At 37.6% G+C, this 25,333-nt stretch overlaps 1 protein-coding gene across 1 annotated transcript in view; it reads right to left on the bottom strand.

The window, feature by feature from the left end:
* The window catches only part of nmd (no mitochondrial derivative), a 264,121-nt gene that overhangs the window by 55,930 nt on the left and 182,858 nt on the right, over positions 1 to 25,333 (bottom strand). The window contains exon 4 of the mRNA XM_067138223.2: positions 16,562 to 16,762. Within this exon, the coding sequence (XP_066994324.2) occupies positions 16,562 to 16,762 (201 nt within the window). The remainder of the gene's footprint in view (positions 1 to 16,561; positions 16,763 to 25,333) is intronic.

Below are 25,333 nucleotides of genomic sequence, written 5' to 3'. Positions count from 1 at the left end.
AAACATATTACAAGATATTAGAATCTTCCGTATTGACGGTTTTCACTTTACAAAGCAAAAAATTAAATGTATCCTCCTAATTCAATACAAATCCATTGACCCACATACAAAATTCACCATAGAGTCATAAAACAATAAAGCCCTTCAATTACCTGGACTTAACCATTATGCGCAACTGCAACAACACCTTATCTTTTGATATATATAGGACACCCACCCACACCATCAATACCATCCAACAAACTTCTGTGCAGCCAGACATACATAAGAAAGCAGCTTACAACAGCATGGTACTCAGAGCATTAACTGTTCCTTTATCTCGCAAGAATTTAAAAAAACACTATTTACAATATTTCAGAACACAACGGTTTCAGTAGAACCTTCATTAGCAGAATCATCAATAGATATAAGAGCAGACCCAAGACTACCAAAGAAAAATATTCCGCTCCTAAAAGAACGTTCTCCACATTCACTTTCAGTAACAGTAGCATTTACCAAATTTCTAATATTAAAAAAAAAACACAACATCAAAATAGCGTTTAGAACCTCCCACACCAACTCCAAACTCATTTTAAATCCATACGCTGTCAACAATAACAACATTAATAATAGATATATGAACTCCGGAGTTTACAAATTAGAATGCCAATCCTGTAATTCCAGCTATGTAAGTCAAACAGGCCGTAATTTTGTCAAAAGATATGCCAAACATCGCAAGGCTCTCAAACATAAAGAGTTTTTTAGCTATGAGTGAACATCGTAAAGCATCCAGCCATGAATACACATCAATAGATAAAGATCTTAAGATCTTGCATTATGAACAAAAAGGCACCTTACTCAACATTCTCGAGAGCATCCAAATCGATTTAGATCAGTTTATGAACCCCTCTCACAATTTAAATGAAATCAACGAAGAAAAAGAACATTGTACTTGAAACAATCATCCCATATATTTGTCAGAACTTCTATAATAAAAACAAGCCCCGCCTCCATCTCTCCAACTCACTACCACTCCCACTTCCCCACCTGCCCTGCACCGCCCGTCCCCCTCCGCTCCCCCCATCCTCGCAAACACAGCTAAGCCAATAATAGACACGATCGTACGAATAAGACTGTTAACTTTGAGAAGGCCAGGCCAGTTCGAGAGGATCACCACTTTTTAGTACTGTAAGTTTTAACGTTTTCTTCACACCCATTTTACACTTTTTACTTATCAGCCCAAGTTTCTCACACAACCTCGTTTTTTTCATTACGGATTGGAACTTCATTGATGGTTTCCACTATGGTCACTTGCAGTTTATCATGCACCTGTTACTCCTCTAACACACCTTCTCAATTTCATCGCTGCCCTCCCGACCATTTAAAATAAGGCAAACACACCTAGCCTCATTGGAAATAATCTTCAAAAAAAGGGACCGTTAAATTAAGAAGAAATTGAGAATGCTGCTATTCTAAAAGATTTTAAATTCATCTGTGTCTTTTCCCATCACTTATCACATACATTTCACCTGGCAAGTTGTCTCCTCTCAAACTTGGTTTCTCAAGTCTTTTCGCTTCCCTCCTTGCCATTCGTGGGATGGTGTTTCTACAAAGACAGACTGATAGCCTGAACTTTCAACACAGTAATTTCGTCCTGTCTTTGAAGTGTTTTTTAACTAAAAATTTTCAATCTAAAAGGTTCGTAACCTAACTATTAGCACTTATTGTTTCGTTTCAGTCTGTTATCTTTTATTTTCTTAGGTTTAGCACATTTTTTGGTTTCAATTGTGTTTTATATTAACCCTTTGTTCACTGAATTTGTCTCAGCAAGTTATTTATTGCTCCATCTAGTGACGTAAATATTGTATATTGGTATTGTTTTTATTTCCATCTGTCTTTTTTGTTTTCATTTGTTCTTTCATTATGTTTTTAGCACACCTTTAGCTTATATTATGTAGATTACTTTAACACCCCTTATTTCACTTAAGATGGCTCAAATGAGCCGAAACATGTTTGAATTAATTGATCCATCTAATGATGGAATACGAGGTTTGTCCGGAAAATACGTATAAATCCGTCGGGGTGACGTATCACGTATCGTAGAGGCGCCGCCAGGTGGCACTGCTGTTGTCGCCAATCTTCTCAACGCTCAGTTCGAGTCGGAGAGCTCTGCGTGTCAGTAGCAGTGTGCGGCTGCTTGTTGAAAGTTACCCATTTTCGCCTGCCGTCGGTATGGAGCTCTCTCTGATTGAGGAACAGCGCATCAACATCAAGTCTCAGAGCTCGTGTGGCCCGAGTTCGACCGGATTTGGCACAAGGGGGCAGGTGGATCCTTCATCACGACAATGCGCCCGCTCACACGTCGCTCGTTGTGCGTGAGTTTTTGGCACGAAGCTCAATCACCGTGACAGACCACCCGCCTTATTCACCCGATTTAGCCTCTTGTGACTTCTTCCTGTTCCCGAAATGCAAAATGATGCTTCGGGGGCGGCACTTGGGTGATGTGGAAGCCATCAAGGGAGAAACGACATGGCAACTGAACAGCATCACAATTGAAGACTTTCAACAATGTTATCAACAGTGGAAACGGCGTTGGCAGAAGTGCATCTTGTCTCAGGGAGAGTACTTTGAAGGAGACCATATTGTAATACCTGAATAATTGTCAAATAAAGTTATTATTGAACTTTTATACGTATTTTCCGGACAAACCTCGTATGTTTTGTATTGAATTAGGAGGATACATTTAATGTTTTGCTTTGTAAAGTAAACATAAAAACATATTTCAAGCGCCAATAGAGTAATGATAACCTTTTCGCTACAGAAATCTACAAGGTAATAGCCATTCCAAAATTTCACCAGATGTGAGAAAATACAGTGAAACCTCTTTGGTGCATTCCTCATTAAGACAATTTATTGCTTAGCACGTTGTAAATTCGAAGTCCCGATTCACGACGTATTAAATCTATATAAAAATATCTCACCTATCGTGTTACAAATTTTCACTATTAACACGTAGTATAATCACATTTTTCCTACTCTTAAAAATGTTCTTGGTCATCGCTTGTGAAAGAAACATGATTTCAAACACAGACTAGAGCCCTCGTCACAGAAGGCAGGTTGGGGAAAAGTTGTGCAAAAACAGGAAATGGCCTTGAATTCTTGAACTTTATATTATTGGGAAGCATGCTGAACGCTCAGGAAGGTTCATTTTTGCTCTTCAGTTTTCACTGGTATTGTTGAATGAATTACACTTGTATGTTTTATTATTCATCCACCTATTCAATACAATATAATCTTAAAAATTAAGACATTGTCCTTATAAAAATTGTTGACATGAAATTAATATATTAGATGGTACATGTTTCGCCTATCAATAGTAGGCATCATCAGCCATATTTTACATCTTAAGAATAGATCAGGTACCTGATTGGAAATAACTTATGAATGCTGTTAAAAACTATGTCGTGTAAAATGTATTAGAGAATGTTAAACAACTATTACAATATAAAATGTAGTATGCTATTAGTTGACAATATTTGTGATAATATTGGAGTCTAAAAACGTGACAATTGTTTGAGGATTATGACTAGAGCCCGGATATCCATGCAAATGCATGTTTTTAAATAAGCTAGCTACACTTCTCAAACTTTGCAAATATTCGTTTTACGACTTAACAATTCCAAATAACCGTTCTTTTTCTGTGCATGTTTGCATGTTTTGGCATTTTTCGGAGAAAATTCATGCATAATGCATATTTGGGAGATTTTGGATTTAATAGCGCATATTTGGACGTTTAATATTGCATAATATGATTTTTATTCTGACTTTGACGCATATATATTGTTAACTTGCATCATAGTGCATTTTCTGAATGTTAGTTTGCAGAATTTGGGACAATTTTTCATATTGTAGGCTACAGTATGTCTATTACTGAGAGACGGAGAGAATGTATTCCTGGCATCCTATGTGACAACCATAGTTAGTAGCCTACATACGGTACAGGTCCTACAGTATAATGCAATTAACCAAACGCTTTCTTATCTGTTGCTTGAGTAAACAATGACGTAAGTCGGAAGGCCCCACATCGAAATCTAATTCTTAGGAATAAGGTGTCCCAGTTTTACAGTTGTACATTGCTATAAATTGAACCGTAAATTGTGCATTAATCATTGACGGCTCATTTTTCGTCTGTTAGACGAACAAAAGAAACCTTGAATCGCACTTCTGTGGCAACGCGTTACTGGGATAGCAGCTTACAAATTCTGGTTTTTCATTGAAACCTCTACCGTTGTTATCCTGGAATGTCCTACCCAGAACTCTCAATTGTCACACGTCTGTGTTATTGCAGCAAGCAATCGTTACCACTTATTGAGGACATTCAAATATGTCTGCAATCATCGTATGGAGAAGCAGCTGCCGCAGATAGAGATGAGTTGAACAAACTAATTCGTTCAAATCCTGATTTTGAATACGTCAAGCTTATAAAAGACGTATTGTGGTGAAAATGCAAAAGACGTACAATTTTACCTCACTTTGTCCAAATGTCTTCATTGAATTATGCATCTATCACTTCTCGTGACGTAAAAAGATAATTTTCTGTGCTTAAGTATGTGCTGAATGATAAACGGATGAGCTTAAATCAAGACAATTTGGAGAAATTAGGGTAGTTTTTGTTCATGTTTCAAAAGGAACTGAATTTTGATAATGCATATTTTCCAGTTTACTGTGCATGTTTTGCCATATGATAGTGCATGAATGCATGCATATTTTGAGATTTGATAGTGCATGGAAATCCAGGCTCTAATTATGACATATTAAAAGATATTACAATAAAGGTAAAAATCAGAAAACACATTCCATTTAGTTGTCAGATGGCATGTTGTTAAAAACTTATGGAAAGTTGAGCAATGGTAATGGTCGTTAGTTCTTGAAGTTAATAAATATTGATTTTCATTTATATGCTTATAGATTTTTGAATATTTTTCATATGGCCTGGTTCTTTTTTGAGATAATCATATTGGAAATGTTGATGCCGTAGGCTATATTGAAGTCGGTGTAGACGTCATTAGACCATCTTCTTTGATATGGAAAGAGTTTGTGATGGGTGTGGCTCTTTGCTGTTAGGCGTGTTGAGGTGAGCGTATTAGTCGAAAGGGAACGTTGTTGTCATTCGGTGGTTAGCCAAGTATATGATGAATTCTGTAATTAAAGAAATAATTTGTAAATTTAATGAATGACCATAACTGGAATTAAGGGGCTGAATAGTGGAAGTTAAATGAAGAGTGTTGACACTTACCCCTTTGACCGCTGAGATGTTAGCTTATGTTGAGGGTTTTAGAGCAACTGGCAGTCTTACTACGCATGTTGTATTTTTGAAGTCTTGGTGGAGGGTGTTGAGCTTGAGAAGGGGTGGCTGTCGGCCCATTCGCTGCGCATGAGGAGGAGTTGTCGGCAGAGGGACGAGGGGAGGGGGGTGGTGTGTGTGTTGGATTGGTGGGCGTGTTTACTGATTTAGTGCTGAATATTTTACAAAACTTACAATTCAGAAGGAATGGTTTTTGTAATAGAATTGGAATCTGTTCATAAAGAGGACTTTTGTTATCTATTACGTCATTTATGTTCTTGTCTTTGTTAAACTGTTGATCTAAGAAGATGCACAAGTTTTCGTATTCCGTCACAAGTTTACCTTTTTCAATTCTTTTTAAGACTTGTAAATCCTGATTTATTGTAGCAAATTTGTGACCTATTTCTTTCATGTGGTTACTCATCACAGAGAACTTATTATGCTTTTGGGTGTTACAATGTTCTGCATATCTAGTTGAAAAACAGTGGCCAGTTTGACCAACATAAGAAAAATGACATACTGAGCATTTGAGTCTATATATGCCCGAGCTTGAATATTTATTATTGGTTGAATTGACTGAGTTATGATTAAAAAATAAATTTCGATTTGTATTCTGCGTTGTGTAAGCAATTTTTACTTCATGTTTTCTTAAAGGATTGGTGACTTGATGGATTTTTGCGTTGGTAAATGTGAATTTTGCGAATTTGGTTTCTTGGATTTTATTGGAGAAAGGTTTGTGGTTAATTTTAGTCTGACTTTATTAGTGATTTTGTTGATCATATATGGATTGAACCCGTTGAATCTGGCTATTTCATTTATGAAATCTAATTCATTTTTTAGATTATTCGGTGAAAGAGGGATTTTTAATGCTCTGTATACTAAACTGTAATAAGTGGCTTGTTTATGGGAATTTGGGTGCAAAGATTCGTTTTTTATAGTTATTTGAGTAAATGAACGCTTGCGGTAAATTTGAAAATCAAATTTGACCATAACTCGCGTGATTTTGATGTCTAGAAAATTGAATTGTTGTTTTCGTTTTCCTTTGTGAACTTTATATTATCATTGGGCAGTTCTTATTTGTGCATTCAACAGGACGTTTTCTCGCTTAACATATTTTCTTTCCTTACCCCTGCAGAAATGTCCTGCCATGGTTTTAGTGAAGAAACTAACCTTCGAAATCAGTCATCCACTCTGTGCCATATTTCTGAGGTGTATCACATTCTTACTTAATTTCGGTACAGAGCATTAAAATTAAGTGATCGTTTACTGGCGCCTTTATTTCTACTGAGGTAACTACTGCTATCGGCCACGTTACTTACACAAATATTATGGAAACATTTTTCTCTTACATTTCAAATTGTGTTTACAGAACACCAGTTGACGAGTATTACTAATTGACTCCAACATCACTTTCGAGTTTGAATGTCAAGAAGAGAGGTCACTAGTGCACATAGCAAGAAAACTATACTGACAATGATCGACCGCATTGAATATAATTACAGGAGTGCATAAATATCGATAACAGAAAAAATAATGAGAGTTAAATTGCTCATAATAACGGATGCATCAGTGATAAGGTTCTCGCTGTATTCGAAGGTTAATACACAGTTTAACATAGGAATTTTCAAGGAACACACGGAGCACAACTGTGATCTTGCATTTCGGAGATAGAGGGTTTGAACCCCACTGTCGGCAGTCCTGAAGATGGTTTTCCGTAGTTTCACATTTTCACATCAGGCAAATGATGGTGCTATACCTTAATTAAGGCCATGGCTGCTTCCTTCCCACTCCTAGCCCTTCCCTGTCCCATCATTGCCGTAAGACCTAGCTGTGCCGGTGCAATGTAAATCCAATTGTAACTTGTTAACTTTCAAGGGACAGGAAAAAACAATCATTATAATGGAGCTCTCACTATATATTGTGTTCGCTATAGCCGACTTCTCCTGTATATGGCCACAGAGTCAGTGAAACGCTAACAAGTGAAACCAACATATATATGGAGTTCTGTTAGCAATTAAGTGTGTAATGTAAGTGCAGAACTGACTAATATAAAGAAGAAGCTGTTAATCTTAAGCTGAAAACATAGCAGAGCAACGAGCAAAGCATGTTATTATCAACATACTGATGAAAGAAGGTGGTGTTTATAGTGGAGCGGAGAGCAAAGCAGAGAACAGTGCACAATAAAGTCTTCGCAGATAGGTAGTGAATGATGAGTGAAGAGTTGTTACTGGAAAATTCTGTATTAAATACTTTAATCTCCAACATTCTTATGTATATTTGTCAGCATGAAAGAGCCTGGTAAGAAATATTAGATTAGCTGCCCCAGCTATTCTCGGAATGAACTGAAAGGAATACCACATTAGACCCCCCTCACGTATTACACACACACACACACACACACACACGCACACACACACACGCACACACACACACGCACACGCGCACACACACACACACACACACACACACACACACACACACCGGCTTTTTGAGACGAAGAAAATGAATAAAGAAAAAAAAAAAAGAAAGAACAACGATTCCGCTTCGAAGTGGATACAAGCCTTACTGCAGCTCTGATGACAGCACACAAATTTGTGAAGAGTTTCGTCCGTACAACCCACACAATGAAAACACACGTCGACATCATGCGGTACATCAGTGTTTCCTAGTTAATAAATGTCCGCCTCTGTAGCGCAGGCCTACTGCAGCTCTCATGACATCGCACAAATAGGTGAATAGTTTTGTGTCCGACCCGCGCATTGCAAGCACGCATCAGTCATGTATATAAGTCTGTGTTTTGTAGTTAAGAATGTCCGCCAGCGTAATTGTTAGCACAATTAGCTGTCGTCCTCAGAAGCCTGGGTTCGATTCCCGGCACTGTATCGCCAGAGATTTTCGAATGGCAGGAAGGTTGATGTGCAATTTAAAATGGTACATGCAACTCCCTTCCACTGGGGGCCTGACTTAACAAGAGCTGCACCACCTCAGGATGAGGAAACAAGATTACTTTAGTTAATAAATATTCATGGTTGATGCTATTCATATTTGCATTCTTAATTTATCAATACGGACAATGAAGCTGATAGATTATAGTATTCATACAGCAGGCGAGATCATTAACAAAGCGATTGTTTAATATCTCGTAACTCGGGCCAATATAATTTTTTTGGAGAGAAATAGATTTAAAACGTGATAAAAACAATCCAATCATAAAATTGTTTTACTCACCAACATAGCTCACAAATAATAATAATAATAATAATAATAATAATAATAATAATAATAATAATAATAATAATAATAATAATAATAATAACAATAACAATAACAATAATAATAATAATAATAATAATAAACTCTTTATTAATCATCAAAATTAATAAAGATACAGCACACAAATTGTGTATGCTATAAATAAAGTTTGTCATATGTACTGTCACATCTCACTATTACAGAAGTTCACAATGGATAATCCCCGGTTTTTGCAAGTGATTACATGATATCAACTGCAATGCTCACTGTACAGCTTCCAAACACAGGTTTCGTTAGGGTCATGGAAGTACTCAGTGTTGCACAGTTTATGGTGATACCCATGATACGCCATCAAGTTAACGAAATATCGCATGTCTTGATTAATCTTTATGGTGATACCCATGATACGCCATCAAGTTAACGAAATATCGCATGTCTTGATTAATCTTTGTCCATGTTCTATTCAACATCGCCTCCGTTGAGTAAAAATCGAGCCAGATTTCTTCCATCTTCTTCACTCTGTACTGCAGTAATTTTTCCCAAGCATCTGTGGATGGAAGCCCTTGCTTCATTCGGAGGTCCTTGATGAAGAAGGTCTCCTTTGCAAGCTCACATGCAAGCCTTGATTTTGTGTATATTGATATTCCCAGTGTAGCTTTCAGGAAGCGCGACTTGACTGCTTCAATTGTTCAGCTCAGCCAGACCCAGTTTATCCCAAATAATATCCAGTCCATATGTGGCAATTGGCGCAATCTTCGCATCGAATAGTTTCATAGCAGTTTCTAGTGAAAGCTTGGTAATTGTTTTAATATCATATATTGCTTTGGTGGCCGCCGTTGCTCTAGCCTTTATGTGAATTCTATAGGTTGTTGCTGTTGTTTGCATGGGCAGTCCTAGATACTTAAAGGTATTGACAGTCTTAAGGACTGTAGATCCTAGGTATATCCTGTCATTTGCGGCCACTCGGCCACCTTTCCAAAATGTCATTTTCACTGTTTTCTCTGTGTTAATTTTCATCTTGTTATCTTTTGCCCACCTTCTAGATTGTCTACAGCTTTTTGCACATCATGTAGCGAACTTCATCCAATGACCATGTTGTCTGCGTATAAATATATTTTCAAATCCTCTATTCCTTGCTGAGTAACCTTTACCACATCATAAATCACAATGTTAAACAACAAGGAGCTTAGTGGGTCTCCTTGGAGTACTCCGTTGGTCTGCATTATCAGTTTCAATGTCGCGACCTGATCATCAATTTGTATATAATTTGTATGTAATTTGTCGTCAGTATGTTGTTTATCAGAGTCGTGAGCTTGTCTTTCCCCGTTATGGCTTCCAGCTTCATGATTTTTAGTGGTCTGCTTAACGTGTCGAAAGCTTTTGCATAACCAACAAATACTGCATGGAATTTGCCTCTTGGATGTCTGAGGGCTTCTTCAATGTCATTGATGAGGTTGTTAATGGCATGGAGGGTGCTCCTTCCTTTACAGAATCCAAACTGTTCCTCTGGGAGTTTGTGTTCTACTGCATCTTTGACTCTTTTTGTGAGAAGCTTTGTCATTATTTTCAGCATGCATTTTTCTATAGCTATTCCTCTATATGAGTTAGGGTCTGACTGGTCGCCTTTTCCCTTGTACAACATTTTCATAGTTGAGGTTCTCCAAGATGTGGGGATGTGCATACTTGTAGAAAGAGGTTCATTAGGTTTAAAATTACCGGTAATAGTGTCTCTGATGAGTCTTTTATGTGTTCGATGTATATGCCATCGGGTCCTATGGCCTTCTTATTTTTTAGTGACATAATTGCTTTGTACACCTCTTCCTTTATGAATGGGTCAGTAACGTCTTGGTGTGATCCTGTTATCGCAACCTCAGTATTGACGTCCTCATCAACATTTAGTATATTCCTAAAGTGATCTTCCCATGTATCCATTTCTATCATTCCACTGCTTTGCACTTTCCTAGGCTTTAATGCTACAAACGGGTCCTTAATGGCATCTTTCACGATTTTTATCACTTCCTTTTCCACATGTTCATTGCGTTTTACCGATAGTTTTTTGTATTCCTTCCAGATGACAATATATTGCCTTATTGTCTCAATGCCCTTGTTGTTCTTTGCTGCATGCATGGCCTTAATAGTGCTCTTTCTTTTCTTATAGCAATCTTTATCGAACCATATTCGCGATCTTCTTTTCCGCTTATATACAAGGGCTGATTTGATTGTCTTCTCCAGAGATAATGTGGCTGCGTCTATGTCGTCATTCTTTATGTTCTTTTCAAGTTCCTTCCGTTTTTTGGTTTGTTGTTCGAGTACATTTTTACTTATCTGTCTAGAGGGTTTGGCATCTGCATAATTCTCTCTCTTCTCTATTCTTGAGACATTAAATTGCATCCAGACAGGGCAGCGTTTCCTTATCATCGCCTCTTCTGTAGTGAAACACACGGAATAATTTATTAGCTTAATGTTTTGACCTTTGAAAAATATATACTCCCTGTATACGTAAAGTATGTTCTATCTTTGAAGTTGTTTACAAGGTTGAAAACTTCCTCAGTCATCATTTCCAGGAGCTCTTTTGCTCTATGATTGTTGTTGTCAAGTCTGCAGTTTAGGTCTCCGGCAAGTATTATGTCTTCGCCCGGAGCTATCTGCTTTATGGAGGACATGATGATTGCCATTAGTTCTTCAATTAGTGTTAGTGGCTCTGAGTATATTGCTATCACGGAGATCCATTTAAAGTTTACAATCATTGTATCCTGTTCTTGTTGTGTACTTAAAATAATAATAATAATAATAATAATAATAATAATAATAATAATAATACTGATTTTACATCTCCACTTAACGATTTTCGGAGTTGAAAACAAAACATACTATGCGTTAATAAAAACATGGAGACAACAATCGTACGAAATTAAACATTATGATGACAAAACGCATTACCGCCACACCTGTAGATATACATAAATGTGACAAACTTTCCCGTTATTTATTTTTAATCTTCCTGTTGTGGAACTTCTGCACTAACCTAAAAAGTGTGGTCTCTCTTATCTTGTTTACAGCTGTTCGGGTAAATCCTGATGTGACAAATCTGGAGAACAAGCATGAAATATACTTAAAAAGGGTTTGGTTTTCAACAGCCACAGTTATACAGAGAACACTTCCAGTCACATTTGGAAGTACAACTCGTAACATATGCTAGTTATCAGCTGGTGGTTTGGCATGCTTTCTACAGCGTGGCTTTATTCGGAAGGAGTGGCTTCAGCTACACATAAACCAACTGGGAATATCAGAGACCATCTCCAGATCTCCAGAAACAATTTGGGAATAGATTCTCACTGTTTGGACTCTATAGTTGGGAACGAAAATATTTAAAGTTTCAAAAAAGACAGGACCTCAAATGCACTCGATGCATAGCTGACAAGATGGCAGTGAATATGAGGTCATTTGGAATGACTACATGCCCGTAGCAGGGAAGTTGACGGCACAAGACGATAATTCAAATGAAAGCAGTGATTATGTTTACTCAGGTTTACTGTGTGGTAGGCCGTAGCTCTACTGACAGAGACAAATGACTAACCATCGAGTTCATTTGTATAAATATTGCATAATATGATAATACGATACCCTTATCCCTTTTCTCTACGGGGTTGAGTATGAAGTGAGACGAATCTTCGTAGCGAGTTTTTACGATCATATGGCCTTCCTGACGTCAACCTAATCAGAGGATTTAATGAGATGAAACGAGCTACGTGATATGAGAAACTAAAACAGATTATATTTACTTTATATATAGGCCTAAAAGTCGTGTTTACCATTTACTGTCTTTTTACATTTAGAAGTATAGACTTCCAATGAAATAGTCAGTATAACTCAAATACATTCTTAAGTTTGTTAAAGAATAGTGTAGAATGTTTACGCGAGCTCGATAGCTGCAGTCGTTTAAGTGCGGCCAGTATCCAGAATTCGGGAGATAGTAGGTTCGAACCCCACTGTCGGCAGCCCTGAAGATGGTTTTCCATGGTTTCCCATTTTCACACCAGGCAAATGCTGGGGCTGTACCTTAATTAAGGCCACGGCCGCTTCCTTCCCACTCCTAACCCTTTCCTGTCACATCGTCGCCGTAAGACCTATCTGTGTCGGTGCGACATAAAGCAACTACGGAAAAAAAAGAATGTTTACACGTACAATTTATAGATTTTTATAGCCCAGAAGTCATGTGTTCGCTGCACAAAATTTGAGGTTATCCCACATTGGACACCCCCCCCACTTCCCTTATATTTTTTGCTGTAAAAGTTTGGGTGGGGGAAGGGGTCTAATATGCGAGTAAATATGGTACTTACTTAATTTCACAATCTTGGGCTGTTTTAGGGCGTCAGACGATGAAATTACGAAATACATTCCTGTGTGTTCTTGTGCATATATATTGTACCAGAAACGCTGGTCCAGCATTAGTATGGAAGTATTTCAAAATTAAAAATGTGTCGCGCACCAACAGAGTGGCCGGCTACAGGGAGCATGTTGCGAGTGATGTAGGAGCCAACTCCAACTCGCCAAGGCTAAGTTGCGTCATCCATAGAACCTTCTAAACCTTCTACCATAAATAACTTGTATAGGAATTATGATACGAATATTAGAATAACATCACCGTGCACATCATCTTAACATTTCCAATACTACCAAGTTTAGTTAAAATCCACCTCGGATTAAGGAAGATATTGAGAGAAATGAAACAGCTTCAATCTTCGTGACTTTGGTATAAAAGAGAGGCGAGAATTCAACACAACACAGTCTTGTCCCACAGTCGAACCAGGACGGTTGGCTGATGGAAGTTGGTGCTGCGATGTGACATTATGAAATCGAAGTCTACAGTCTCAAAATTACGGTGAGAAGAACTTTGAAAAATTTCAACAGTCTTGCGAACTTAGTTGCAGAATCGAGAAGTGCGATACTTTAAATATCTCAAAAAGTGATTGAAATATTTCTGCAGATACCGGACTTAGAATCTTGAACAGTGTATTTATTAGGACTTTTATTCAAAGTGATTGAAATATTTCTGCTGACAGCGAACTTAGAATCTTGAACAGTGCATTTGGACTTGTATTTTCTCAAGTGGAACTTGAATGTTAGGTAAACATTAAAACTTCACATGTGAATTAACTTGCAATTTCACGTTATCTTTAAATGAACCCAGGACTATCTGTGAACGAAACTAATTTTCACGATCAAATTATTACAAAGTCTTACCAGTATTATTATTTGTCTTTGTACATAAACAGGACAGTGTGAGTGAGTGGGACTAATTTCACTCCTGCATTAATAGTCTAAGATCCGGTTTCATCAACACATGTTAAATATATACTAACAAGTAGTTAGTTAATACTGAGTTAAAAATTTAACATCTTATTAGGTTTCTTGCGTTTAATCAAACTTTTCCTGTGAAATGTTAACTAATCGACTGTTAACTCTCCCAACATTGCGAACTGGTGCGAATCAAGGAGGCAGTGGTATGAACATGCTGTTTTACAGCACGCTCTGATGTGCTTTTGTTTGAGTACAGCTGTTAAATATGGCGCGTGAAGTGAAACGGATTCATAGTTCTAATTTTTCCTCCTTCAAAAAAGAGTTGTTAATTGAATTAGTAAGTAAATATAGAGAAGTTATTGAATGAAAGCGCACAGATGGCTTGACAATAAAAGAAAAGGACGAGGCGTGGGAGAAAGTCCGCGAGGGTTTCAATGGGCTTAACAAGTAGGCCTACTTTCTTAGCTGGTATCCACTATTACCTAACAAAATCCCTTCCTTAATTGTCCCCACTTCAAACTGTGCTCTGATATGGGAGTTATTAAATATTGTGCTGTCGTGTACAGAACCAGGCCACCTAGCAACTATATCCCTGATTTGGAGGTTAGGATCATTAATCATCCGAACATTAACAGAGAAATATCCCTTCCGATTACAATATATTTCGGCCCTATTGCCTCCAGGTGATTGGATTCTTACATGTGTGCAATTTATTGCACCTAGAACACCAGGAAAATTGCTTATTTCATAGAAGTCGCAGATAATTTGCTGACCTTCTACTGAAGGGAATGTTACATACCTCCTTCTCATGGATGCTATTGCTGCAGACACTCGACAACTCTACTAACAGTGGCTTTAGAAATTCCAGCATTATCTCCGACCGTTATGTGAAAAGAACCAGTAGCAAAAATTGTAATGTTATCAGTACCTGCACAATGGAGAAAGAGGTATATCTCTTCATAGGATATTCCAACCTCACTCGAATTTCGTCAGCAACCTTAGCAAAGACTATTTTCGATAACCTGCATCTATGAAGAAATTCTGCATCCATAAAAATTTTCAGTCATTACATCGCTGAACTCTTCTTTGATCAGGATTATAGTGTAAAAGATCTAAATAGAGCAATTCTGCATCTAAAGGGAGATTCACAGCAGCCATTTTGGAACAGGTTGCTAAATGCTAATGTTAGCCATTTAACATGGGAAATGGCTGATGTTAACTTTAATACGCAGTCTAACATATGTTAACTTTAACAGTTGTCGATGAAACGCAAATTTTCTTAAATAGTATGTTAAAATGATTTTACACCTTGTTAAAAACTAACATGTGTTGATGAAACCGGCCTAATAGCGCTATTTCTTGTCATATGCCTACATAACAGTGCGTGTGAACGTAACTAATTTCACGTGTAAAGCATTTAACTTCATCTATGTAAGTGAAGTAACTGCCATTCATAGTGTCATAGCAGTGTTGAATAAATTTTGTAAAAACATGCAAACAATCGTAAAGCAGTAGAACTCTACAAATAGTTATGGCATCATCTTCAAACATTAAAAGCATAAGTGAATTATTTGTGAATTATCATATGAACAATATCACAATCTGTGCCAAGTGTAACTTATGTTAAGAAAAATGTGGGTTCGATTTTATTGACATCCGGCCACATGAAAGTTAATTTCTTTCTCAAGTGACCAGTTCATTTGCCTTAAAGAAACATTTGTTTTCGATTTCATTGACATTCGACACGGCATCTTTGCATTTATTTTCTTATCCTTTCATGGGAATGATTAAAGTTGATTCAGAAATTACACCTCAGACTAATACATCCATTTGTGTGATCGCGCTATCCTTCCGAGTGCGTGATCTCGGCGAACCAAATTCCAAGAACTTCAAGAATTTCTAGAACTTCAAGAACTTCTAGAGCTTCCCTCGTTGGATTATACGTGGTTCCATGGTGCCGAGAGCTGATCCATAGTGAGGAGACGAGAGGAGTAGCAGAGCAACGCGGGACATCACCAGCTGCAGGAACGGAGAAAGGTCACGCCCAACCCATCTTCTACTGTACTGAGGTGATATGAAGTAGACTTTTTATTATAAAACAAACAGTTTTAAAATATTTCAGAACTTCATTCAAATCAAATCCTCTCACTCTCTGTACCCACACTCCAATTTAATGTGCCGTACACGCCCTGCGAACCATCTCATGCTCCTCGATAGCTGCAGTCGCTTAAGTGCAGCCAGTATCCAGTATTCGGGAGATAGTAGGTTCGAGCCCCACTGTCGGCAGCCCTGAAGATGGTTTTCTGTGGTTTCCCATTTTCACACCAGGCAAATGCTGGGGCTGTACTTTAATTAAGGCCACAGCTGCTTCCTTCCAACTCCTAGCTCTTCCCTATCCCATCGTCGCCATAAGACCTATACATGTTGGTGCGACGTAAAGCAACTAGGTAAAAAAAAAAAACCCACCCTATATAATTGTAAGTTCATACCTGAATAACAAAAAAAAAAAAAAAACTGTATAATACAGAGATTGGGACCTTGTTACTTCCATCTAGAGCTCATTTCACTGTACTGTATATACAGAGAATAAAACTGGATCCAATAGAAACTGCTACGTCAACTTGATGCAAAGCACAATACAACTCTTAAATTCATTATAAAATTTTTCATAAAAACACTACTTGCCTATTTCATCAATAAAAATTGTGCAGGGCTGCAATTTGACAGCTAATGTGAAAACTGCTGCAGCCAACTTCTGACTTTCGCCATACCACTTGTCAGTCAAGATGGAAACATCCAGGTTGATGAAGCGAGTGCCTGCTTCTCGAGCAGTTGCTTTGGCAATAAGAGTCTTTCCACATCCTGGAGGACCATGAAGTAACACACCTGTAGAAATGTAATAAAACATTAATCAGAGAATACAAAACCATCCTCTAAACCAACCATGTCGTAGGTTCCAAAACTACCACTGAACTGCAAAAGAACAGATGAAAACATATGGTAATAACAATACTACCACAATAATTACTGTACTTTGCTCAAACATTTTTTAAATGCTATTTGTTCGGGACGTCGACCTATAGAGATCTTTTGCCCCTACTTGCACCATGTTATATGAACCTGCGTGTAATTGGAATGGAGGAAGTGTAGTATTGAATGTGAGGAAAGGAACGTTAAGGGCAACACAAACACCCAGTCCCCAGGCCAGGGATATTATTCATTTACAATTAAAAACCCCTGACCCAGCCGGGAATCAAACCCGGGGACGCCGGGTGACAGGCGGACGCGTTGCCTCCTACACCGCGAGGCCGGACAATGCTCAAACTACTAAATTACAATTTCCTCGTACATATTGCATTTAAAATAATAATTTAGCCCTCTTACTGTCAGAGATCCCCCCCGAATAAAAATAAAGAATATTTGCCAGCATCACTCCCAGCAATTCATTGTTTTTGAAATTGTAGCAGACCTTAAGGACTGAAAATGACACCATATTATAATCGTTGACACGTGTTCAAGTAACCATGCCCTGGCACCATTCTTTTGTTTTTGGTGAATATACATTATTGTTTATAAGACCATTTCTTTTTGTGTGCTACAGAGGCACGCATGGTGAAAATATAAAATGAATAGTCTTAATAAAAGTAGGACTATTTATGGAAGATGGGCTAAGGGATGGAAAATGTATAAGCAAACCAGGATGAAATGTGATAGGCAGAAAACCTGCCATCATTTAACAATAATTAATAACAATCAAATTTTAAGTGTATAACAAAGAATATAGAATTTTAAAGATCTAATAAATATTGAACACTCTTATATAAAGTTCAAAAGAGAGAGAAAGACGAAAGAAGGGAGAGAGGGAGGGAGGGGAGAATGCTACACAATTCTAAGGATCATTTGATTGAAAAGAAATACTTTTGAACAGTAACAAAGTAACTGCAAATTCATATCCTTATTAAGAAAAGAGCTAATCTTGTACAAAAATTATAATTTGACATCTTAAAAAAAAAAAAAAAAGAATGCTATGCACAAAATTTAAATCACTTGAGTCTGAAATGTCCACATTGCTTACTGCACGACTTACTGAAAAAAGAAAAAAAATGGAAACTGTAAGTCCAGTCATTAGGCTTGGAAGGAAGACTTGAGAGCAGTATTGAGAACTTGACAGCTTGACTTTAGTCAAATCTCACTGAAGTTAGGAAAAATAGCTTGGAGAAACTTGCTATCACATATGACAGTTCTTAGCTTCAATGATGCTGTAAAATTCTGATAATAGATGGGTAAAACTTGACCCCTAAAGAAGCGTTGAAGGTCCAGGTCCGGGCATCGAAGTCCGGATCCCAAAGGCGATGTCTTAAGTATCATCTTGATGATAGTTGCTGACTAGAAGATAAAGATGCCTTAGCTGCTCCAAGCAGACTAAGAGATGGAATGCAGGTTAAGCAGTTAACATCACTGCAGGATTGATGTCCTCGTACGTAGAGTAGGTCAACGAGATGTGTGGTGTTGGTTTGCTGGCAAACTACTGGAGCGAGGCGATGAGGCGCTTGGTGACTGAGCTTAAGTAGTATGGAGCAGTGGACAGGGCTAAGGTTTTGAAAGTTAGACGAAATTAAGAAAATAATGAATTGAAAAAGTACAGTCTATTATGGGAATCCTAATAAAGCCACAGTGGTTACAAAATATGTTCATATTACCAAGGAAAAAAGTTTCTAAAGATAAACATACCATCAATAATGTCACTCGAAACATCACAGAACTATGTAATGAACAACCAATACGATCCCAATAAACTACCATTCCAGAAAGAGAACAGTAACAAGACAAAATAAGAATCAACCAGGCGAAGGCACGGTCAGTGTAGTACATAGAAAATTTTAACTGTGCTAAGAGAAATAAAAATACAACAAATGGTAATAAATTACTGATGCCATACTACATCAAAGGAAAAATGTCTTAAGATTGATGTTTAAATAACCATACACATAACTAAGTAACATTTCAAGTAACTTATTCAACATTAAAATTTATCACTAGATGATATAATAATTTTGAGAGATTACGAACACACTGGAAGGGGGGAACCACTGTGACTAAGCTCATACATTTTTACACAATGGGCTAACTTAGAGTTTGAGTGCCAAAGGACACGCCATACATATAGACAGAATGACCGGTCAACTGCTTGCGTTAACCTTTACGGCTCGTACTCTCTTATCGCATTCAAAAAAGGGCTGAACAACTCTACAGAATTGCTAGATTAGTGGAGGACGTGGGTGCCTAAGGAGTACAAAGTCAGCCACTTTAATATTAGGTGTGGCAGTCTGCCATTTTACCTTTGATTGAAGCTGGCCAAGATACTCCAGCTTCCATCGATGCCGAAACCTATTTAGAGTAGTCTCGAACTTTTTTCAAAAATATAGAGAGAGAAATTTTGTCTCTGTTCAAGCAAAGGCAAAGGGAAAGCCAAACATCCCCCCCCCATCAAAAAGTGAGCAGCAGATGAGCAAAAAATCTTGAGGGTCATGAGACAAAGGGGTGAGTGTCCTGTAATTAAAAATTCCCTCAATATGAATTAATAAAGAATTAAATTCTTCATAAGAAAATGTAGCAGAGGCTGCAATTTTCTTTAGGCGTCTCTTGGTTAGCTTTTATTTTTAATGTATCTTTTATACCTGAAGCCATTTCTTTTCAATTCTGACTACATGAGAAAATAGGTAACAGATTTATACCTGAAAAAGAAACAACTTAACATACAATGACATGTTGTATTCTTGAAAGAACATCTTCAGTTTCTGTCAAATCACACTCAAAAGACATTTATGTTTATTTCTGTTTAAATCCTTAAAAACCTAAAATTTGGAACTTATCTTTAGGACTCAGATTTTTAGGTGAATAAATAATTTCTTATGTAAATACATGTTTTTTCTATACAATGGAACCTTGATTCTCCGTTTTTGGAGGAACCACAGAACAATACAAGACTGACAACACGGGAAAACTGAAAATCCGGGAATGAATTAAAACCGTTAACAATTTGGCTAAACATCAAAAAAACAAAATATGTATAATTATAATCTTAAAAAACACTCCTAAACCAAACCAAACTACAGCTCTAATGGGCCCTCGCCTACCAAGCGACCGCTGCTAAGCCTTAAGACCTGCAGATTACGAGACGATGCCGGGTCAGTGTGACAAATTCTCTCAGCCGTTATTCCTAATATTAATAATAATGTTATTTGCTTTACATCCCACTAACTACTTTTACAGTTTTCGGAGACGCCGAGGTGCCAAAATTCAGTCCCGCAGGAGTTCTTTTACGTGCCAGTACATCTACCGACACGAGGCTGACATACATGAGCCCCTTCAAATACCACCAGACTGAGCCAGGATCGAACCTGACAAGTTGGGATCAGAAGGCCAGCGCCTCAACCGTCTGAGCCACTCAGCACGGCTCCGTTATTTCTGGCTTTCTAGACCGGAGTTGCCATCTCATCATTAGAGAGCTCCTCAATTAACACATTGGAGACCGAGCCCGAGTGTGTATCGGGGTGGGGTAACAGTGCAGACTGACCGCACCCGAGGCTAACTTGGGCCCGCGTATTTGTTATGTTGTCAACACAGCCAGGACGAGAATCAAGCGGAAAGTATACATACCACTTTAAAGAACTTTTGTAACAGCTATACCGTGCGTTCGTGTCCTCTGTCGTCGTTTTCTTGAACTTATAGCAACTTATTTTTGCTCGAGTTTGCTTCTACACTCCATGCTTCCAGCCTCTAAAAAGTTCTCAAATGCATTATATTCAATTCTGATAGTCACTTATCACAAGCAAATTGCAAAGATAAAATATATCATCAAAACTCCAGAAATTTCCATTATTTGTGACCTTGAGCTCAGCTGGAAAGTGAGCTCGCTGCACAAGCCCGTACAAGTGGGAAATTATATAAACTTTTTAAATGTTACGCTGCACAAATAAAATGATTGCGGTTTTTATGACATTTTAACATAAAAACAAACTTAAAATTCCCAGTTTTATATTACGACCAAAACAGTAATAGGCAATCCCAAAACATCCCATTGCTTTATGTATGTAAGGTGCAACATCTGTTCTGGTCTCGGGAACACATTCATATCCACTATTAAAATACTAGATTTGTGTTGAGAAGGAGTAAGTTTGATTCCCGCCTGAAAGCCCAGTGACTAATACAGTGCCCTGAGGGAAGTGCCGAAAACCTGTTCGATGATACGATAAAAAAAAAAAAAAAAAAAAAAAAAAAAAAACATCTAATGTGATGGTTTACAAGTAGGAACATTTGATGAAACTCGTTCTGTCTTCAAGTGGAGCTGTCAAAATGTGCCGTCTCCTTCCAATTGTTAATAATAATGTTATTTGCTTTACGTCATACAAACTAATTTTTTAATGGTTTTCAGATACGCCGAGGTGCCGGAATTTAGTCCCGCAGGAGTACTTTTACATGCCAGTAAATCTATCGACATGAGGCTTACATATTTGAACATATTCAAATACCACCCGACTGAGCCAGGATCGAACCTGCCAAGTTGGGTTCAGAAGGCCAGCGACTCAACGGTCTGAGCCACACAGCCCGGTCCTTTCAATTGTTGCGGACACTCTGATTTATGACTTCCAAGGACTCCCTAAACAATACCAGCCGAATATGATGCTAAGATGGTCCCTTATGCAAGTTCACTGCAGATTGCTTTTCCAGGACTTGCTCTAATTATCGTAGTGACTGGACATTAAGGCCAAGATCCATAGGTATACTGTAGCAGTCATTTCATCCCGGATAATGTGGGACTTTTACAACATGATTTAATTAGGATGCTCACGATACCACGTGATTTGAACAAATAATCTGGGAAAACTCGGTTCCTGGGAATGGATAATTGGATAGTTAAGGTCCCGCTTCTTCTTCTTCTTCTTAAGACGCCGTCTCCGAGCGGAGGTTGGCGATCCACGTAACTAGCTCTGATCTTGACAGCGCAGAATGGAATGCCACTTCTGAAGTACAGCAGTGCCATCTTCGAAGGTCTTTCAGCCATGAATTTCTTCTTCTCCCAACAGATCTCTTCCCCTGTATCTTTCCTTCGATAATGAGCTGTAATAACATACCTCTCACCTCTCATGATATGTCCTAGGTATTGTGTTTTCCTCTGTTTTATTGTGAGCAGTAGTTCTTTTTGCTTTTTCATCCAACGAAGGACCTCAGCATTTGAGATTTTAATTACCCAGGATATCCGCAAGAGACGGCAATACAGGAACATTTCGAAGGCATTAATACGTTTTTCAATGATTGGTTACTGATTATACGTAAGTCACCGGAGTCAATAAATGTTGATCTCGGAATCTTTATCAGCTTATTGTGACTTTCACAATCAAAAGCTTTCTTATAGTCTATAAAACAGGTATACACATCAACATTCATATCTCTAATAATAATAATAATAATAATAATAATAATAATAATAATAATAATAATAATAATGTTATTTGCTTTACGTCCCACTAACTACTATTTTAAGGTCTTTGGAGACGCCGAGGTGCCGGAATTTAGTCCCACGGGAGTTTTTTTACGTGCCAGTAAATCTACCGACACGAGGCTGATGTATTTGAGCACCATCAAATAGCACCTGACTGAGCCAGGATCGAACCTGCCAAGTTGGGGTCAGAAGGCCAGCGCCTCAACCGTCTGAGCCACTCAGCCCAGCATTCATATCTCTGCACCTCTGTAACAACACATTTAACGAGAAGAGTGCCTCACGTGTACCAACGCCATTTCGGAAACCAAACTGATTCTGATCCATGTAGGATTCACATTTTTTGTATATTCGAGTGTGAATGATTCGCAGGAATATTTTGAGCACGTGAGACATCAAACTTATCATACGATAATCATCGCACTGAGACAAGTTAGGCTTCTTCGGTAGTGGTATGAAGGTTGATTTCAGCCAGTCTGATGGCATTTCTCCTGATACACTGTAATTACATAAATTCCTGTTTTTCAGTTATTAGCACATGCTATTTACATTTTTTTTTTCATTTCTAAATATTTCTGAGTGTGATATAATCGAATGTAAGTTCTCTCTATAACAAAACATGTAATTTTATTTTAATTAGATTGTTTCTTTTTCAGGTGTAATTCTGTTACTGTATGTTTTTTTCAGGTAGTTTATAAATTAATTTACTCAAAATTTCAGTAGACTGTAGAACCTGAGGGGCATAAGGAGGAATAAAATGCCACTTAAAACTGTTAGAATACCAAAAATGTCCAATAGCTCCCTAGCTTTACGTAAAGTGAGTGCCATTTTTCATTCTTCGGAAGCACCACAAAAGTTTTAGCAGTACCAGAAAACACCTCTGAAGGAAAATCTGTCCTAAAAGGAAACCTAACAAAAGCTGCAAGAAAGTAGGAAGTCAGGGTGTTAGAAACCAACCCAAAGTGAATGGCTCCAGTGGCCATACGCACAGAGAGAACAACATAACCCTTGCTCTAAGTCTGATGCTTGGAATGCAAAGGTTTGGCCAAGCATCAGAAAGGGCTAGCATACCACAGAATTAACTTCATGTATTTCATTAATAAACCAATATTGTTCACGAACCAGGCAGAGTAAGATGCAAACACCTGTGTGAAGATTTTGACAATGAAACTGACTAATCATCAATGCAGTCACACGATGCTTAGACAGAAGGATGATTGGAAATAATTCTTCAAAAAGATTAAAAGAAGAAAGTCTACCTCCCACCTTGAAGAGAACACCATGGTTCAGAAACTGAGATGAGAGGAATTCACTACTTTTATTTAAGGGAAGTCCCCTATTTAGAGATATAAGTTCATCAGATTCCTGGTGAGTTAAACACAACACGTTAGTAGTTGCTAGATTTAATTCAACGTTGGTTAAATGAACACTAGAAATGAGAGGTTGATTAAGAACAAAATATGTCAAACAGAGAACATAAGTTATTATCTTAACAAGTATGAAAAAAGTAGAGAAGCAATGAAGTAAAAAAACAGTAGTCACATGAGCAACAGCCACTGTTTTACGAACTTCAGATGGCTGAGATATTTTACTAGAAGGAAACTAAGGCCACTCAGAATGGGCTTGTATTAAGAAGGACTCTGCCAACACAAAGAAAGATTAATCAAAATGTTGGAGGACAACCTCTAGATAGGACTTCAGCAGGATTTTCTTTACCTGAGACATGCCACCACTAATAAATTTTAGAAATTTGATCGCCCATACATGTTTGCCAATAAAACCAAGGTTTAGCAAGCCAAGATAAAACTACAGAAGAATCAGTCAAATGAATACATTTTCATTTTGAGTTTGAAAATTAGCAATAATATATCAGCCAACTCCACACTAAGGAAAGTGCACAAAGCTCAAGCCTAGGCAAAGATATAGTCTTGAAAGGAGGTAGTCTGGACTTAACACATATAAGATCAGAACAGCAGATGCAAGAACCATTGTTGTTGAAAACAAGGTAAGCACAACACCCATATGCATTTTCTTAAAACAGATGATGTTACAAATTGTCAAAGGACAGCACCTGAACTAGGGTTGGACAGGCTCTCTCTGTTAATAGTACCCACCTTTTCAAGAAATCAGAGGACTGATTCATCCTAATCAGATTTCAAACACCAAAGTTCCCACTTAAAATGTTTAGCAGTAAATTACAATAGGAGTTAAATACTGTAATGGAACAAAATTTTTTGCAATTTCAGACAAAATTTGCCATTTATTAGAAGGTCAATTAGAGCCTAGTCTTCTTCTTCTTCTTCTTCTTCTTCTTCTTCTTCTTCTTCTTCTTCTTCTTCTTCATCATCATTTGCTGCTCATTTTCTTCATTTTCATTTTCTCTCTTTCCTTCAACATTTCTTCAAAATTTACTCCTCTCTTCCCTATACTCTCACCTTCACCATATCCATCCAGCTCTTTCTGGGTCTTCCTCACTGTCTTCCTCCTAGTGAAAAATATTGGTTTATTAATGGAATATATGAAGTTAAATTCCATACTTTGTAAATGTATCCATTGTATTCATTCAAAGCCTAACCCATCATTTCAAATTATGGGAGACCTTCCTGCTTTTAGGTCTGGACCTCAGCGTCCTCTCGCTCTTAAAGGCAATGCTTATGCTGGCCATAGTGATAACCTATAAATAAAGGAATCAGACTTACAACACCAAGAATCAAGAATCTTTATTTGCCATTGACCATATACAATGAAATAGGCTCCGTCAACTGATAATACTTTACTACTTAATATTACTAATGTTAAATGAACATATACCTTTTATTAAAACTTAATACTAACATTATGCCTTTCTAAGAATTCAGAGGTATTATAAAATGGATTTTCTATTAACCAATCATACATTTTTCTTTTGAAATTATTTAAAAGGAGTGGACTATGCAGAATGTGGTAATTTATTAAAT

Source organism: Anabrus simplex, chromosome 1, assembly GCF_040414725.1.
Source record: "Anabrus simplex isolate iqAnaSimp1 chromosome 1, ASM4041472v1, whole genome shotgun sequence".
Taxonomy (NCBI): Eukaryota; Metazoa; Arthropoda; class Insecta; order Orthoptera; family Tettigoniidae; genus Anabrus; species Anabrus simplex.
The sequence above is the reverse complement of the archived record's forward strand: the minus strand, read 5'-3'. Positions and strand labels throughout refer to the sequence as shown.